General features: G+C 48.9%; 1 protein-coding gene across 1 annotated transcript in view; it reads right to left on the bottom strand.

Moving 5' to 3' along the window:
• LOC143806107 (complement factor B-like) overlaps window positions 1-16,575 on the bottom strand; it is a 144,615-nt gene extending 128,040 nt beyond the window's left edge. The window contains exon 1 of the mRNA XM_077286064.1: window positions 16,498-16,575. Coding sequence (XP_077142179.1) covers window positions 16,498-16,531 — 34 coding nt within the window. The 5' untranslated portion in view covers window positions 16,532-16,575. The remainder of the gene's footprint in view (window positions 1-16,497) is intronic.
• Window positions 16,576-19,805: the final 3,230 nt, after the last annotated feature.

Raw genomic sequence — 19,805 nt, forward strand, 5'->3', positions numbered from 1 at the left:
CCATCTCCACAGCAGAAGGGGAAAAAATGAACCCCAAAAAGGGAACCTTCTGTACACCAAAGAGACACTTTGAGCCCTTGACAAACAAAGAATTTTCACGCAAAATTTTAAAGACCAACCTGACCTGCTCCACATGCGAATCCCAATTATCAGAAAAAAACAAAATATCATCCAGATAAACAATCAAAAATTTATCCAGATACTTCCGGAAAATGTCATGCATAAAGGACTGAAAAACTGAAGGCGCATTGGAGAGCCCAAAAGGCATCACCAAGTACTCAAAATGACCTTCGGGCGTATTGAATGCGGTTTTCCATTCATCACCTTGCTTAATGCGCACAAGGTTGTACGCACCACGAAGGTCTATCTTGGTGAACCACTTGGCACCCTTAATCCGGGCAAACAAGTCAGACAACAGCGGTAAAGGATACTGAAATTTGACAGTGATCTTATTTAAAAGCCGATAATCAATACAAGGTCTCAAAGATCCGTCCTTTTTTGCCACAAAAAAGAATCCCGCACCAAGAGGGGAAGAAGACGGACGAATATGTCCTTTCTCTAGAGACTCCTTGATATATGAACGCATAGCGGTATGTTCAGGTACCGACAGATTAAACAGTCTTCCCTTAGGAAATTTACTGCCTGGGATCAAATCTATAGCACAGTCACAGTCCCTATGAGGAGGCAGTGCACTGGACTCAGACTCACTGAAGACATCCTGATAATCAGACAAATACTCCGGAACTTCCGAAGGCGTAGAAGAAGCAATAGACACAGGCAGGGAATCCCCATGAATACCACGACAGCCCCAACTTGAGACTGACATAGCCTTCCAGTCCAGGACTGGATTATGGGTCTGTAACCATGGCAGCCCTAAAACAACCAAATCATGCATTTTATGTAAAACCAGGAAACGTATCACCTCGCGGTGTTCAGGAGTCATGCACATGGTAACCTGTGTCCAATACTGCGGTTTATTTGCTGCCAATGGTGTAGCATCAATACCCCTAAGAGGAATAGGATTTTCTAATGGTTCAAGAGTAAAACCACAGCGCTTAGCAAATGAGAGATCCATGAGACTCAGGGCAGCACCTGAATCTACAAACGCCATGACAGGATAAGATGACAGTGAGCAAATCAAAGTTACAGACAGAATAAATTTAGGTTGCAAATTACCAACGGTGACAGGACTAACAACCTTAGCTATACGTTTAGAGCATGCTGAGATAACATGTGTAGAATCACCACAGTAGTAGCACAAGCCATTCCGGCGTCTATGAATTTTCCGCTCATTTCTAGTCAGGATTCTATCACATTGCACCGAATTAGGTGTCTGTTCAGACAACACCATGAGGGAATTTGCGGTTTTGCGCTCCCGCAACCGCCGGTCAATTTGAATAGCCAGTGCCATAGTATCATTCAGACCTGTGGGAATGGGAAAACCCACCATAACATTCTTAATGGCTTCAGAAAGGCCATTTCTAAAATTAGCGGCCAGTGCACACTCGTTCCAATGTGTCAGCACGGACCATTTCCGAAATTTTTGGCAATACACTTCAGCCTCGTCCTGCCCCTGAGACATAGCCAGCAAGGCTTTTTCTGCCTGAATCTCAAGATTGGGTTCCTCATAAAGTAAACCGAGCGCCAGAAAAAACGCATCAAGATCAGCCAATGCCGGATCTCCTGGCGCCAGCGAAAAAGCCCAATCCTGAGGGTCGCCCCGTAAGAACGAAATAACAATTTTTACTTGCTGAGCAGAATCTCCAGATGAACAGGGTCTCAGGGACAAAAACAATTTACAATTATTCACGAAATTCCTAAACTTAAACCTGTCTCCGGAAAACAGTTCAGGAATCGGTATTTTAGGTTCTGACCTAGGATTTCTGATAACATAGTCTTGTATGCCCTGCACACGAGTAGCCAGCTGGTCCACACTTGTAATCAAGGTCTGGACATTCATGTCTGCAGCAAGCATAGCCACTCTGAGGTAAAGGGGAAGAAGAAAGAAAAAAAAAAAAAAAACTCAGAATCTTCTTTCTTATAATCCCTCTTCTGCAATGCATTAAACATTTAATACTGGCCTGGCAAACTGTTATGACCCCAATGGCGAGGGTCTCAGAGGAACGTGGTAGTCTGCAGAGTACAAAAATCCAGCTCATAGGGCAGTGGTAACTGGGTTGACCATATATCTACTCCTAACGCCAACACTAGAAGTAGCCGGGGATCATTCCTACGTTGATTCTAGATGACACGCGCCAGCCGGAGAATCTAGCTACCCCTAGTAGAGGAAAACAAAGACCTTTCTTGCCTTCAGAGAAGGGGACCCCAAAGCTGGATAGAAGCCCCCAACAAATAATGACGGTTAGGTAAGAGGAAATGACAAACACAGAAATGAACCAGGTTTAGCACAGAGAGGCCCGCTAACTGATAGCAGAATAAAGAAAAGTAACTTATATGGTCAACAAAAACCCTATCAAAATCCACACTGGAAATTCAAGAACCCCCGAACCGTCTAACGGTCCGGGGGGAGAACACCAGCCCCCCTAGAGCTTCCAGCAAAGGTCAGGATATAGATTAGGAACAAGCTGGACAAAAATACAAAACCAAAACAAATAGCAAAAAGCAAAAGGCAGACTTAGCTGATATAACTGGAACCAGGATCAGTAGACAAGAGCACAGCAGACTAGCTCTGATAACTACGTTGCCAGGCATAGAACTGAAGGTCCAGGGAGCTTATATAGCAACACCCCTAACTAACGACCCAGGTGCGGATAAAAGGAATAACAGAAAAACCAGAGTCAAAAAACTAGCAACCACTAGAGGGAGCAAAAAGCAAATTCACAACAGCTCCCCCTGGAGGCCCGACTGTGAAATGTATTGGTGTATGTGATACCTGGTCAGATGAACTCCTTCAGTGCCATCAGACGTACCATAGCCCCCCTTAGCGGCGGAGCAACAGTACTGCAACGACCAGGACTCTGGGGCGCTGCATTACCACCATACGGTCAGTGGTAAATACAGTCGTACAGAACATATAAGAGATCACAGCACAGTTACAGATAATGTCTTACCGGTGACGTCCTTTCTGATGGAATTGTTCACTTTTCCCATCTTTTCCATCTGGCACAGACCGACATGACAACTTCTTCCAGCCAGGACTCGTCTGCAGAGAATACAACAAAGACACATTTCACTTCTCACATTCCAGCCCCATCATCATCTATTCCAACCTGCACAAACTCCTCATCCTGCTGATACCCCAATACTGAGCCTCTGCTGCCGTATGTGTCCCTATTACTGCACCTGATACCCCAATACTGAGCCGCTGCTGCCGTATGTGTCCCTATTACTGCCCCTGATACCCAATACTGAGCCTCTGCTGCCGTATGTGTCCCTATTACTGCACCTGATACCCCAATACTGAGCCGCTGCTGCCGTATGTTTCCCTATTACCGCACCTGATATGCCAATACTGAGACGCTGCTGCCGTATCTGTCCCTATTACTGCACCTGATATCACAATACTGAGCAGCTGCTGCCGTATGTGTCCCTATTACTGCACCTGATACCCCAATACTGAGCCACTGCTGCCGTATATGTCCCTATTACTGCACCTGCTGTATAAATTCTAAAGCACCCCCTCTGTAATATAGTAATGCCAGGTGTAAGTGCCCTAGAAAACACTGCCCATATTTTGCCCCCTAGAAAGTAATAATGCCGTGTGCCCCTTTGATAGTCACAGTAACCCGAGTTCCCCTATAACAATAAGTGCCCACTTTACATTTAATAATGTCCCGAGTCTCCCCCTGTACAGCTCCCCTATACACAGCATGATGCTCCCTCACTGTATAGTACCACCCACACAGTATACTGACCCCTTAGTAGATTCCAAACTGTTTGATGGCTCCAACACCGTATGATGGCCCCTTCACTGTAATCCCCACACTGTATGATGGCCCCATAGATAACCTCCATATAGTATAATGTGCCAGATAGTCCTCAATATAGTACAAAACAGTACCCCTATAGGCAGCCACCCTGTAGTATAAGGCAGTACCCCTATAGGCAGACCCTGTGGTATAAGGCAGCACCCCCCATAGGCAGATCCTGTAGTGTATAAGGCAGCAGCCCCTCCATAGTCAGATCCTGTAGTGTATTAGGCAGCAGTCCCCCCCATAGTCAGATCCTGTAGGGTATTAGACAGCAGCCCCCCCCCCCAGTCAGATCCTATAGTGTATTAGGCAGCAGCCCCCCCATAGTCAGATCCTGTAGTGTATTAGGCAGCAGCTCCCCATAGTCAGATCCTATAGTGTATTAGGCAGCAGCCCCCTCCATAGTCAGATCCTATAGTGTATTAGGCAGCAGCCCCCCCATAGTCAGATCCTGTAGTGTATTGGGCAGCAGCCCCCCCATAGTCAGATCCTGTAGTGTATTAGGCAGCCCCCATAAAAAAAACACAATACTCACCTCTCTTCCTCCTTGTTCCAGCGGTGCTCCCTGCTCCCGCTCTTGTCCTGACAGCGGGCGCAGGGTGGTGACGTCACAGCGCCCACTGTCAGTGTTGGCGTCTGCGAATGATGTCAGACGCTGACAGGGGGATGATGGGGGAAGAGCGCAGCGTAGCGCTCCTTCCCTCATCAATGCGGTGAGCTGTATCAGCTAGTTGCAGATATAGCTCACCATGCGATGACGGCGGGGGGCCCACTGCTGGCACCGGGCCCCCTGCCTGCTCAGGGGCCCCATAACGGCAGAGCAGGGAGATTGATTCTCCCTGCTCTGCCACAGAATGCAACTGTATCGTCGCGCTTCGCGCATCGATGCCGTTACAGTAGCGTAGCTCCGGGTGGGCCCCCTCAGAGCGCAGGGCCTGGGGCGATGGGCCCCCTCTGCCCCCCCCCCCGGTAACTACGCTACTGGGTAGGTGGTAAAGCAACAGTAACATCTGCAGAAGAAAGACCATCTTCCAGCCAAACTAAGATGTCTACTTCTTTTCGTGGACAATGTGATATGAACCCTTTCTTACGACCATCACTACGAGCATCGCTAAAAATTCCAGATGTGGCACAAAAACAGCAGGTGCTTGAACAGATATCAAGTGCTCGCTCAAGTGGGCTCTCCTCCATGTCTAACAGATCATGAGTAAGACTTCATAGTTGAAACGCGTTGATCCTCCTCACTGGTGTGCCAGGTGTTTGCTATGTAAAGATTTTTCTTGTTGAAGAACTATTTATCGCTTTAGTTGTCTAATAAAGTCTCACAAAGTCTGAACTGCCTCCACCTCCAGCTGGATCATTTTCCTTTTTGTCTTCTCCTCCATGTCAACTTCAACATTACAACTACTCCAGTCCTCAGAGGTGTCACCCCAATCGCACTTGCTTCCTCACAGCTCCCAAGTCTCCAGCCGCCCATCTGAGTATGGTTTAACACAGATGGTTGAGTCTGCAGAGCTGTTTACTCATACTATAGCCTGGGAATCAGAGGTCTGCTCCAGAGCTTCTGTGAATCCAGACGAGGAAGTGATCTGCACTGATGCCCAGAATCTTTGTGAGTTGGATCCAGGCCCAGATGAAGAACGTTCTGAGCATAATGTAGACCCTCATTCCCAAACTGTAACTCCTGTTGGTGGAGACAATGAGGAAGATGATGATGAGACTGAGATACCTGATTGGAAAGAAAACTTGACTTTTCGGTCAGGGCAGGAAGAGGTTGGCTCTGAGTACAACAGGTGTGAGAACACACAGGATGATGATTATGAGGTTGGAGACCCCACTTACTGTCAACCCACAGTCCGCCAGTCCATGAGGTCCGCAGAGGAGGTGGAGGAGGATGCTAGTAATGAGTCTGACGATGAGGTTAGGTTGCGCCTTCCTGGACAGAGACGGAGTACTGAAAGCATGTCAACAACGGCATCCTCAACCCCAACTGTGCCTCTAAGAAGAAGTTGTGGCTCTTCAGGTCGCACGGGCTCTAAGCCTTGCATAGCCTGGGCATTTTTTGAGATCGCAAAGGATGACCCAACTCATGTTGTCTGTAAGATTTGTCACCAAAATCTCAGTAGAGGCCAAAAAATGACTAGTTCGAGTACTTCATGCATGAACAGTCACATGGGTATGAGGCATAAGTTGCAGTGGGAAGCTCTCTGTGCTACAATGTGGCCTAGTGGGCCGGGTCAACCACCGTCTGCCCCATCAAGTGCATCCACGTCCTCTTCATCCTCTGTGACTGTGGGGACAGCAGTCACACATGGTTTTGGACGCAGACCTTCCACCTCTTTACCCGCAACAGCCAGTGTGATTGGCAGGTGGTCAGGACATTTGCAAGTGGAAACACCTGCTGTTGTTGAGCACTCTCGGACATCGAGACCACATTTTGATCAAGGCAACATAACATCTCCGCCTGCTCCTTCCTCACAGACCGGCAGTTTGCCGGGGACACCCTACTCAACCCCGTCTAAGCACTGCAGCCAGCCCTCAGTCCCTCAGATGTGGACAAGTAAAAGACCATTTCCTCCTAGCCATGACAATGCTAAGTGGTTGAATTTCACCATCTGCAAGGTGTTGGCTACAGAAATGCTGCCTTTCTGCCTGGTGGACACAGAGGATTTTCGAGACCTTATGTCCGTTGCAGTGCCCCAGTACCAGATGCCCAGTCACCACTACTTCTCAAAGAAAGCTGTGCCTGCGCTACACCAGCATGTCGCACACAACATCACCGCTTCCTTGAGAAACTCTGTGTGTGACAGGGTGCATTTCACCACAGACACTTGGACGATTAGACATGGACAGGGGCGTTACATGTCAGTGACTGGGCACTGGGTAACTATGGTGACATCAGGAGAAGGGGCTGCTGTCCAAGTCTTGCCGCCCCCACGAGTTGCTCGTCGATCCTCTGTATCTAGAGGTTCCTCCACTGCTTCTGCCTCCTCAACCTCCTCTCGGTCCTCCACCTGCACCCAAAGCCTGTCTGGTAATGCCACCCGCGTTCTAACTGCGCAGAAGGAATCCTGCACACCTCCTTACTATGCTGTCACCACACCAGGGCTCAACGGCATCAGGCGGTGTTTACATTGAAATGTCTGGGAAATGTGAGTCACACAGCTGAGGAGTTGTGGTCAGCTCTGGAGACAGAGTTCCATCAATGGTTGTCTCCACTCAACCTGCAGCCAGGGAAGGCCGTGTGCAACAATGCTGCAAACCTGGGTGCGGCCCTTCGCCGGGGCAATGTCACACACGTGCCTTGTATGGCTCACGTTTTGAACCTGGTTGTCCAGCAATTTTTATCCAACTATCCCGGACTGAATGGGCTTCTGCAGAGGGCATGGTCACTGTGTGCTTATGCAGCGCCCCAGAGTTCTGGTCATTGCAGTACTGATGCTCCGCCGCTAAGGGGGGCTATGGTACGTCTGATGGCACTGAAGGAGTTCACCTGACCAGGTATCACAGACACCAATACACTTCACAGTCTGGCCTCCAGGGGGAGCTAAGGGTGCTATGTATTAGGCCACTCCTCACAGTCTGGTAAAACTGGGGGTTGGATAGGAAGTTAGACAGAAAGCTGACTGGGTTGGAACCAGGCAACATCTTGTGGCAGAGGGTGTTGCAGGGGAAGATTCAGAGGGGTCCCTGTCAGGGGTGGAATCCTGACAGAGGCCTAGCGAACAGAGAGAACGTTACGGGACCGCGCCTGCACGAGATAGCGGCGGTGCCCTAAGAAAGGACAAGAAGCGAGGTATATTGTGCTCAGTGAGAAACGAGATCAACGCAACAAGGAGAATACCAGTAGGAGTCGTGCTGTAAGACGAGGCAACATCCTACTGAGGCGCGCAGCCGGTGGCCGGAACGCCGAGGAAGTACTAGGCTCCAAGCCATACTTCAAACCTACGGCAGGACAGTCAGTTATAGGCGGGCTGTCTCACCCAAATCACCTACGAAGACATAGGGGGCAACAACAGGAGAAGGGTGGCACTAGAGTCCAGGAAGAACTCCGAGCCTACCCGTCATACGGGTGCGTCCTAGCCATAGCATCTGGGGGACGAAGAAGAACATCATAATCGAGTTGTGAGGGAACTTCAGAAACAGACACAACAGTTGTGGGGACTATCCCGTAAGCACAGCAGGGGAGGACCACAACACACAAGCGCTAGAAGGTAGGCACAGATTTCCACCTGCAAAGGGAACTCTGGAGGTGCCATCGGACCGGCCGGACTTGCGCAGCCCGGTTAACCGTATTCCGGACTGAGGATCCAGAAGCCTTCAGTAAAGAGACTGCAACCTGCTGTCCTTGTTATTTACTGCGACCAGCACCGCACCACAACATCCCCACCACGCACCACCTTTCACTGGACGCCCCTCAGCAGGGCCACGGACCGGGTCTAGCCACCGTGACAACCCCAGAACAGAGACAAAGAGGCCCGGTACCGGGTACCCCTCGGCCCTGCGGTAGTGGGGGCGCTCCAACTTGGCGTCACGAACAGGATTTACTTAAGCCTGAAGAATCAGGTCATGTGTGCCTTGGAACTGTGATTTATTGTGCTTGGACTGTGACTTATTGAAAAGACTGTGGATTGTCACTTGCCGCCAGAAGTTCCCGCCAAAACCGCCGCCATTACAGCGCTAAGGAGAGCGCAGGAGAAGAAGAAGGGCGTAGAAGTGGGCGTATACAAGCTGGAGAGCGCGAAAGACAATGGCCGCCCAGTCTAAGTATTTCTGCCCCTTGAGGACGTGTCCGTCAGCAGCCGAGATCTGCCTCCTGATTCTCAATGGAGGGCGGTGACAGCTAAAACGAAACCGCCCACGAAGGAGAGAGCGGGAAAAGGACCAGGAAGAAGAAGTCAGCGACATGGAGGACGCCATGGCCAGCCACCCGGAGCCGGAGCGTGGGGTAGGAGCAGAGGACTCCCCCAGCTACCCGGAGGGGCACCGCAACCAGGCCTCCACCGCTGATATTGACTTCCTGCAGGCCGGAGTGGATGAGCTCGGCGACCAACTCCGGCGGACGCAGCTGAGCACTGAGGCCGGGTGGAAGAAGACCTTCATCGGGAGCCTCATCAGACGTCTGTTGGCAGCCTCGTCTGGTCCAGAGCAAGAAAGAAGTTCCAGCGCTCCGAAGCCAGAAAGCAAGGCCCTGCCGGAAAGCGAGGTGCTGCAAACTGAGATGACAACGCCGCAGCGCAAGGCCCTGCAACTAGCGTTCCAGACTCCAGCGGAGACGGAGCAGATCGGCACCAGAGGGACCGCATCTGAAGCAGGTATGAAGAACGACCCTGCCTCGCCAGCAGAGGACTTGCTGATAGGCCCCGTCGTGGTACCCCCTCTCCCTGGGACCTATAGACTCCGGCGCCTTACACCCTGGGATCGCGCCACGGGTATGGAGCACTTTTTAAAGGCCCCGATCTCGCCGATCACCTTGCCGAGCGAGGTCTATGCGGAGGTATGGCTGCCAGAGCGAGAGTAAACCTCGATGCCATGGATATGTAAATAGTTAACTGTTTGTTTCCCTGCTTTTTGCTGCTTTAAACCCGACTAGGGTTATTCTTAAAGGGATCCCTTTGTTTACCCGGGATCCCTATTGCTTTTATTTTTGTTTTTGTTTTCCCTTTTTGCTCCTTTTAACCCCCTATTTGGAAAGAACTGCTGGATCATGAACAATGCATGATTACAAACTCCTTGTAAATAGTTTGCACCTTCTTAAAGGTGTCCTCTACTGGTTTTACAAAAGAAAGGACTCTTTGCGAAGAAACTGTTCCTGGAAACAGCACCGGAGTCCTTACTGCAAATGGACTTGCAGCTTGAGAAGTTGCACTACCTCATAGAGACTCGGTTCCTTCCTAAATGGAACGTTCATCGATAGCACTTAAAGAATGATGATGCTTTAAAAGAAGAAGTAATAATGGTGATATGTAAAAGTTATATGTAGTAAGCTAGTTAATTGTAAGGAATGTTTAATAATGTGTTAGAAGATGAGGACAGGAAGTGAACCCAGACGGGGTTAGTCAGTGAGTCCTCCTAGGAGCCATACAGAGATGGCTCAGTGATCTTGAACTGAGAGATGGATGATACGTCCTATACTGTGTATAGTAGCAGAAAGGCAGAAGGCCCGGGCAGAAAGGGGCGGTCCTGCAACCGAACGAGAGGCAGTAGGCCTGGGGCAGATAGACAGGCGGTCCTGCAGATGTAAAGATGGAAAATGAAGAAAAGTTGATTAGCCTTATAGTGTTTTATAAGAAGGTCTTTAGTGGATTCAGCGTGTACGTCCTTAAAGGCAATGTTAAATTATTGTTCAGAAATTTGCACTTAGTAGAATACCCGGTTGGGTAAAAGGAGTTATTTATAGTATGTTATTTAAAAGTATTTAACCATGTTTGTAACATTCAAGTGTCCTCACCTCCCATAAAGGGAAGCTCTGTTAAAAGTTATTGCATTTAAAAAATTGTATGTCTTTTTGCTGACATGTATTGTTGTTTTCTTCCCAGTCCAGGAGTACTGGATTTAACCGGGGGGGAGTGCAGCGCCCCAGAGTCCTGGTCGTTGCAGTACTGATGCTCCGCCGCTAAGGGGGGCTATGGTACGTCTGATGGCACTGAAGGAGTTCACCTGACCAGGTATCACAGACACCAATACACTTCACAGTCTGGCCTCCAGGGGGAGCTAAGGGTGCTATGTATTAGGCCACTCCTCACAGTCTGGTAAAACTGGGGGTTGGATAGGAAGTTAGACAGAAAGCTGACTGGGTTGGAACCAGGCAACATCTTGTGGCAGAGGGTGTTGCAGGGGAAGATTCAGAGGGGTCCCTGTCAGGGGTGGGATCCTGACAGAGGCCTAGCAAACAGAGAGAACGTTACGGGACCGCGCCTGCACGAGATAGCGGCGGTGCCCTAAGAAAGGACAAGAAGCGAGGTATATTGTGCTGAGTGAGAAACGAGATCAACGCAACAAGGAGAATACCAGTAGGAGTCGTGCTGTAAGACGAGGCAACATCCTACTGAGGTGCGCAGCCGGTGGCCGGAACGCCGAGGAAGTAATAGGCTCCAAGCCATACTTCAAACCTACGGCAGGACAGTCAGTTATAGGCGGGCTGTCTCACCCAAATCACCTACGAAGACATAGGGGGCAACAACAGGAGAAGGGCGGCACTAGAGTCCAGGAAGAACTCCGAGCCTACCCGTCATACGGGTGCGTCCTAGCCATAGCATCTGGGGGACGAAGAAGAACATCATAATCGAGTTGTGAGGGAACTTCAGAAACAGACACAACAGTTGTGGGGACTATCCCGTAAGCACAGCAGGGGAGGACCACAACACACAAGCGCTAGAAGGTAGGCACAGATTTCCACCTGCAAAGGGAACTCTGGAGGTGCCATCGGACCGGCCGGACTTGCGCAGCCTGGTTAACCGTATTCCGGACTGAGGATCCAGAAGCCTTCAGTAAAGAGGTAAAGAGACTGCAACCTGGTGGCCTTGTTATTTACTGCGACCAGCACCGCACCACAACATCCCCACCACGCACCACCTTTCACTGGACGCCCCTCAGCAGGACCACGGACCGGGTCTAGCCACCGTGACAACCCCAGAACAGAGACAAAGAGGCCCGGTACCGGGTACCCCTCGGCCCTGCGGTAGTGGGGGCGCTCCACTTACTTCCGCCGTTCGCATCCCACAGCTCAACGACTTACATCTCTACAGAAGTGGTTGGGCCTGCCAGTTCACCGGCTGAAATGCGATGTGCCAACATGGTGGAATTCAACTCTGCACATGTTGGAGCGACTGTGGCAGCACCGACGAGCCCTGGTGCAATACGTTATGACGTATAGCCTGGGCCGAGATCCAGAGGTGGGGCAAATCACGCTGCAGGAGACCTATGCACCCTTCTGCACAGTTTTGAAATAGCGACGAAGATGTTTAGTGCTGACGTTGCCATTATCAGCATGACTATTCTGATGATTTACATGCTGGAGCACACCTTAAACAGTATTCGGAGTCAGCTGGTGGAACAAGAGGAGGAGGAGCAGGAGGAGTCGTATGCGGATGGGATAATATCTCCAAGGTCCAGACGGTCAGCAGCACCAAGGCAGCTGGCATTGGAGGCTGGGGAGAGGGATTACCGAGGGCACATGGTAGCAGCCAAACTGTTGAGGAAGGTGCAGGAGGCGAGGAAGAATTGGAGGACGAACTGGGCATGGAAGATTCATCAGATGAGTGAGACCTTGATCAAATTTCTGTTGTGCGAGGTTGGGGGGAGAGGGCAGAGGAAGGAAGCATGATTCTCACCTCACCGCCACCAAGACAACAAGGACTTGGTCCTCCTGGATGCGCAAGACACATGAGTGCCCTCTTGCTGCACTACCTGCAACATGACCCTCGGATTGTCAGAATCCGAAGTAATGCCGACTACTGGGTTGCCACACTCTTAGATCCCCGGTACAAAAGTAAATTTGCCGAAATAATTCCTGCCATAGAAAGGGATTCACGCATGCAGGAGTATCAGCAGAGACTGTTACAGAATCTTACATCTGCTTTTCCACAAAACACCAGTGGTGCACGTAGTGAATCTCTGAGTTCTAACTTGCCAACCGTGGGACTATCGAGTCATCACTCAAACCGTAACAGTAACATCGTATCTGGTGGTAACAGCAATTTTTTCCAATCGTTCCAAGATTTTTTTTAGACCATCCTTTGCAAGGCCACAGGAGACAAGAAGTCTGACGCACAGTCAACGCCTAGAGAGGATGGTACATGAGTATCTCCAAGTTAACATCGATGCCATGACTGTGGAACTGGACCCTTGCTCATTTTGGGCTTCCAATCTTGAAAAATGGCCTGAGCTCGCCACTCACGCCTTGGAGATCTTGTCGTGCCCGCAGCCAGCGTTCTCTCTGAACGTGTGTTCAGCGCTGCTGGTGGTGTGCTGACAGATAAGCGCACGCAGCTGTCCAGTGACAATGTAGACAGACTAACGTTCATCAAGATGAACAAATCCTGGATCCGCAAGGACTTTTCTACCCCTGTGTCATCCTGAGGAGACTAAAAGCTTGATAATTTTTGAAAATCACCTCACCAACTGTTTTAAAAAACCCTCGCGAAATTGATGCCACTTAAGTGGTGTCTGTGGCCGAATTTTTGGAAAAAATGGAGACTCTTTTTGGCGTACCCTTGCTGTGTTTTACATGACGTTGCCATCGTCAATTCCAGGTGGGTGGGGTCGTCTGCAGAGTTGTTTACTCATACTATGGCCTGGGATTCAGAGCTCAGCTCCAAAGCTTCAGTGTCTGCTAGTCAGCAGAGTAACCCACCCATGAAGCAAGCTACACCGCCTGTTTATCTAAGAACTATTTTTTAATGGCATCTAGCCCAGGAAATCCTTTTGGGCCTAGTAGAATTTTGTGCTACTCAGCAGAGTACCCCACCCATGAAGCAAGCTACTCCATCTGTTTATCTAATTACTCATTTTTAACTGCATCTAGCCCAGGAAATCCTTTTGGGCCTAGTAGCATTTTGTGCTACTCAGCAGAGTACCCCACCAAGGAAGCAAGCTACACCGCCTGTTTATCTAAGTACTATTTTTTAATGGCATCTAGCCTAGGAAATCCTTTTGGGCCTAGTAGAATTTTGTGCTACTCAGCAGAGTACCCCACCCATGAAGCAAGCTACACCGCCTGTTTACCTAATCACTAATTTTTAACTGCATCTAGCCCAGGCAATACTTTGGGCCTAGTAGCAATTTCTGCTACTCAGCAGAGTACCCCACCAAGGAAACAAGCTACACCGCCTTCTTCCTTTCTCAATCTAACCCCTCGGCTCTGGGGTGTCCACTCTCCCTCCAGCTCTCTCCTTCTCACAGGTGGACTACCACGTGTATTCACACTGTGGCGAATCTTTTGGGCCCAGGCATAAGAAGTCATCGAGGTAATGGATAATATGTGCCCCCTTAGAAACGTCCATGACGACCCATTCGAGGAAGCAACTAAACGCCTCAAATAGTGAGCAGGATATGGAGCACCCCATGGGCAAACAGCGATCTATGTAGTATGCTCCTTCACAGAAACAGCCCAATGGGAGGACACTATTCGGAGGCACAGGTAGTAACCGAAACGCCCCTCAATGTCTGCTTTGGCCATTAGGGTGCCCCTTCCCAACTTCTTGACCCGCATGATTGCCTCGTCAAAGGAGGTACAGTATATAGTACTGTATTTGGTTCCGCGTCAATGTTGTCGTTTACTGACCTTCCCTTTGGATATGACAAATGGTGGATTAGTCTGAATGTATTGGGTTCCTTTTTTGGCACAGCTCCCAAAGGGGATACCACTACGTCTTCTAAGGAAAGTGTTCTGAGTGGACCCGCCGCCATTCTACCTAAAGATGTTTCTTTTTTAAATTTTTTTGTCACGACGTCTGGGTGTTGGTAGGGTGATTTTAGATTTTTACTCCAGCCTTTCTTGATTTTAGAAGGGCATGACATGCCTATATCTGTGTCTCCTCCTCCTTTTACTCCTCCACCTCTTTTCTTTTCGCATGACTATATGTAGTTGTGACTTTTCCATGTGTTTGTTGTGTCTTCTCAGCAGTTTGTCAGCTTTTGGACACCTTTTAAAGGTGTTTTCTATGTGTTTGTATTTGCCTGCCATTGGTTTCAATGGGGTTCGACAGTGTTCGTCGAACACGCCCCAATTCGACGAACCGAACCAAACTCGAACACTAGGGGGGTGGCTCAACACTAGTCAGGATCCGTAATGTAATGTATGTACACAGTGACTGCACAAGCAGAATAGTGAGTGCAGCTCTGGAGTATAATACAGGATGTAACTCGGGATCAGTAATGTAATGTATGCACACAGTGACTGCACCAGCAGAATAGTGAGTGCAGCTCTGGGGTATAATACAGGATGTAACTCGGGATCAGTAATGTATGCACACAGTGACTGCACCAGCAGAATAGTGAGTGCAGCTCTGGGGTATAATACAGGATATAACTCAGGATCAGTACAGGATCTGTAATGTAATGTATGTACACAGTGACTGCGCCAGCAGAATAGTGAGTGCAGCTCTGAGTGCTGTCCAAAATTAATTTCTGTTTTCTTCGCACATATGCTGAGATTTGGGAGAATCGGATAACACTCGGATTGAGCAGAGTGTCATTAGTATAATTGTTATGATCCGGTGACCTTGGAACCGCATGAGAGACTTTCTCAGGAGTAGGTGGTACCTGTACTGACCGCAAACCCTAAACTAACACCGCAACTAGAAGTAGCCGTGGGATGTACCTAACACGTCCTAGACACCTCGACACAGCCGGAGGACTAAATACCCCTATAGATGGAAATGGGAATTCTATCTTGCCTCAGAGCAGAACCCCAAAGGATAGGCAGCCCCCCACAAATATTGACTGTGAGTATAAGAGGAAAAACACACGCAGAAAAACAGGATTTAGCAAAAGAGGCACTTCTAGCTAAATAGAAAAGGATAGGACAGAATTCTAAGCGGTCAGTATTAAAATCCTAAAAATATCCACAGCAGATAATACAAATATTCTACATCTAACTAAAGACATAGAAAGTATATCTGCATCTCCTGAGAATCCAGCATGACTGAAAAATCCAAACAAAGTCTAAGCTGGACAAAAACACAATGAATTGCACTAAATTGCAAAGCACACTGCATGTGTGCACAGAGACAAAAACCAGACACTTATCTTAGTTGAATTGGCAGCAGGGCATGAGGAGCCAGAGAGAGAGGCAATCCCTCCAAGTACAATGGACAACTGGCACGGACTCATGGATCCTGCACACCTAAATACCTAATAGAGCTGCAATCAGCAGAAACACCTGCCCCGGATTACAACCCCAAGACAACTGCACTACCACCAACAACCACCGGAGGGAGCCCAAGAGCAGAATTCACAACACATAATGGAGCCGAGTGTCTCTCACGAGAGAACATATGCTCGTGTGCCCCCGGTTTTAAACCAGTAATCGTTGCCTCCATTCTGCAGAAATTGAATTGTAATCAAATATGTGCTCAGAGAGATAATTACCATGTTTGCAGTAAGACGGTGTGTGCACGGCTCCATCACTGGTATGTCATTCCTCCGCTGAATACTGAAGGTGCAATGTTTATCCTGTTAGTTTGGGCTGACAGATTACCTGTCGGGTTATATTCACACTAGTCATATTTGTCTATTTCATATGATTACATTTTACAAGACATCATCATCATCCTGTCAAGAAAAACCTTCTGCCAAAAAAGCTCAAAGTAAAATGTTACTGTAAAATCTCTGTGCTGGATTTATTGGACTCTTACATAACTTGACTGTTCGGAGATCTGCAGGTGGAGCGTTCCTCTTTATAGGTGAGCTGTAGTTGTAAAATGCCCATACCTAAATAACAACTGATACTTCTGGATACAGTATGGATTGTTACCCAGGAACTTTTCACTCGATGGAACGTCTGCTCTAACCTGCTCTATCTGTAAATCCGATTTATTAGTCCGAGTTTTCCATTACTTACGTGCTATTTGGCTGAAGAGCAATAGGGGTAACATCTTGTGCCCGTCGTCTTTCTGCGTCCCTCTCCTCCTGGGATCTGAGCCTCGCTGAGGGTTTGGTGCTGTGTATTTATACTTGGGGTCGAGGACCAGTAAACTCCAATAAATGATAAAATAAACAGTTCAGTTTCACAACTTGTGTTTGCAGAGTGATATTACCCAATTCACCAGAACTGTCAGAAAATTTTACTCTCCCAATTAATATGACTGTGTCGCCCTTTAAAAGATAAGATAGTTGATCCCCTTATGACTCCAAAGTGCTTCTTCAGCAGCGAGAAATCGCTTTTTCTTGAAATGCATTAGGGCATGACGATGCACTTACAGCTCCTTAGCCTCTGCTTTATTCCTGAACGAGCAACACTCTCCCCTGGATGATTGACAGGTCATAATCTCTGGTAGATGGACCACTGACCTGTCAATCAGCCAGCTGAGGGTGCTGTTAGTTCACAAACACTGCAGACTAAGAAGCTGTAAGTGCATCGTCATGCCCCGATGCACTTCCAGACAACTTCAAGATTTTATTTCTCGCTGGTGAAGCAGCACTTTGGGATTTTAATGGGATCGACTGACTTATCTTTTAATGATCTGCATGGTCATATTAATGGTCGGGGGGTTAATGTTTCTGACAGGTTCCCTTTAAAGTAGCACTCCAGCATCTTCTTTTATTACTATACTGTATAAAGCTACCCACATATGGTCACACTTTTCCCGTTTGGCTTCACCCAAAAATCTCACCTAGACTGTTGCCAGGAAGTGCGTTTGAGGCAGCTGTGTGCAATGAGTGGTTGGTCGTCCGCCTAGAAATGTGACTATATGATAAGCAGACCCCCCCTCCCCTCCACCTGTGCAGCCGACTCATCTGCATGGGGCACACAGGGTGGGATGGAAGTCATGTCAGGAAGCTGATAGTCTGAACAGTGTTCCCTTGCACTGCTGTGTTTTTTCATTGCCCCCAGTCGACTCTGCTTCAATGAAACAGATATCCTGGTAGGCAAGTACAGGAAGGCACGGCTGACAGACAGGAAGGTGTGCACAGCTGATAGAAAAGCAGGCAGGCTGTCAGACACCACCGTAGTACTGGACTGGTATACCGAATATTAGTACTGGGACCTGTGATCTGGCAAGTGTGTTAGAACATACAAACAACATTGCTCAGGCAACTCCATACTGGAGGAGGTGCATTAAATAGCAAGTGTCCTCCAGCTATTGCCTGAGGACACTTTAGGAGGATATGCACAGTCCATTTAAGAGAGAAGTATGAGCGTGCTCACCCTAAGCACGGTGACCAGGGATCTGCACACAGGGAGCGCACCCCAGGCAGCTGCAGGCTCGGAAGGAGCAGATAGTGCGGGATGGGGGCCGCAGTGGTGAGCAAGCTGGCATCCTTGCAGGGAAAGAGTGGCAGAAGGCACAAACACTGGCGCTAAAGTTCCCCCTTAACGCCCTCTCTTTTTCAAGCTCCCAGCAGGGCTGGTCCCCTTCTGGTATCCTCTCCTTTGCTTTGATTTCCTTGCATGCTCGCTGCAATACAGTTCTGCCTTTCAATATCTCTTTCTGGGAGCTGCAGCTCTGATGGCATGCACAGCTCCTTTAACCTTCCATTCTCCTCCAGACTCTGGTCTGGAACTGACAGAACTCCTGACTGGAGCTCTGCCAGGAACTAACTCCTGTCTGGAACTGACTAACTTTCCCCACAGACTACCAGTTATATCTATACTAGATGGTGGCCCGATTCTAACGTATTGGGTATTCTAGAATATGCATGTCCACGTAGTATATTGCCCAGTGACGTAGTATATTGCCCAGCCATGTAGTATATTGCCCAGCCACGTAGTATATTGCACAGCCCACGTAGTATATTGCACAGCCCACGTAGTATATTGCCCAGCCACGTAGTATATTGCCCAGTAACGTAGTATACAGCACAGAGCCACGTAGTATATTGCCCAGAGACGTAGTATACAGCAGAGCCACGTAGTATATTGCCCAGTTACGTAGTATACAGCACAGAGCCACGTAGTATATTGCACAGCGACGTAGTATACAGCACAGAGCCACGTAGTATATTGCCCAGTGACATAGTATACAGCACAGAGCCACGTAGTATATTGCCCAGCGACATAGTATACAGCACAGAGCCACGTAGTATATTGCCCAGCGACGTAGTATACAGCACAGAGCCACGTAGTATATTGCCCAGCGACGTAGTATACAGCAGAGCCAGGTAGTATATTGCCCAGCGTCGTAGTATACAGCACAGAGCCACGTAGTATATTGCCCAGCGACGTAGTATACAGCAGAGCCAGGTAGTATATTGCCCAGCGACATAGTATACAGCACAGAGCCACGTAGTATATTGCCCAGCGACGTAGTATACAGCACAGAGCCACGTAGTATATTGCCCAGCGACGTAGTATACAGCAGAGCCACGTAGTATATTGCCCAGCGATGTAGTATACAGCACAGAGCCACGTAGTATATTGGCCAGCCACGCAGTATACAGCACAGTCACGTAGTATATTGGCCAGCCACGTAGTATATTGCCCAGCTACGTAGTATATTGCCCAGCCACGTATGTGACAGGTTAAAAAATAAAAAATAAACATATACTCACCTTCCAATGGTACCCTTGTAATTCTGTTGCCTGCTTCTCCCGCAGGCGCGCAGGACCTGTGATGACGTCGCGGTCACATGACCGTGTCGCGGTCACATGACCGTGATGTCACGGCAGGTCCTTCTCGCGCAGGACCTGTGATGACGTCGCGGTCACATGACCGTGACGTCACGGCAGGTCCTTCTCGCGCAGGCGCGCAAGACCTGCGATGAATTCGCGGGCACATGACCGTGACATCATGGCAGGTCCTTTTCGCAGACCATCCTTGCACCGGAACGTGCCTGGAGCATCGCGAGGAGCGGAAAAGGTGAGTATATAATGATTTTTTATTTTTTTAAATTATTTTTACCATTAGATGTTTTTACAATTGACGCTGCATAGGCAGCATCAATAGTAAAAACTTGGTCACACAGGGTTAATAGCGGCGGTAACGGAGTGTGTTACCCACGGCATAACGCGGTCCGTTACCGCCGACATTAACCCTGTGTGAGCCGTGACTGCGGGGAGTATGGAGCGGGCGCCGGGCAGTGACTGCAGGGGAGTAGGGAGGGGTTAATCGGACTGTGGCTGTCGCTGATTGGTCGCGGCAGCCATGATAGGCAGCTGCCGAGACCAATCAGCGACTTGGATTCCATGACAGAGGTCGCGACCAATGAA

This window comes from Ranitomeya variabilis, chromosome 2, assembly GCF_051348905.1.
Source record: "Ranitomeya variabilis isolate aRanVar5 chromosome 2, aRanVar5.hap1, whole genome shotgun sequence".
Taxonomy (NCBI): Eukaryota; Metazoa; Chordata; class Amphibia; order Anura; family Dendrobatidae; genus Ranitomeya; species Ranitomeya variabilis.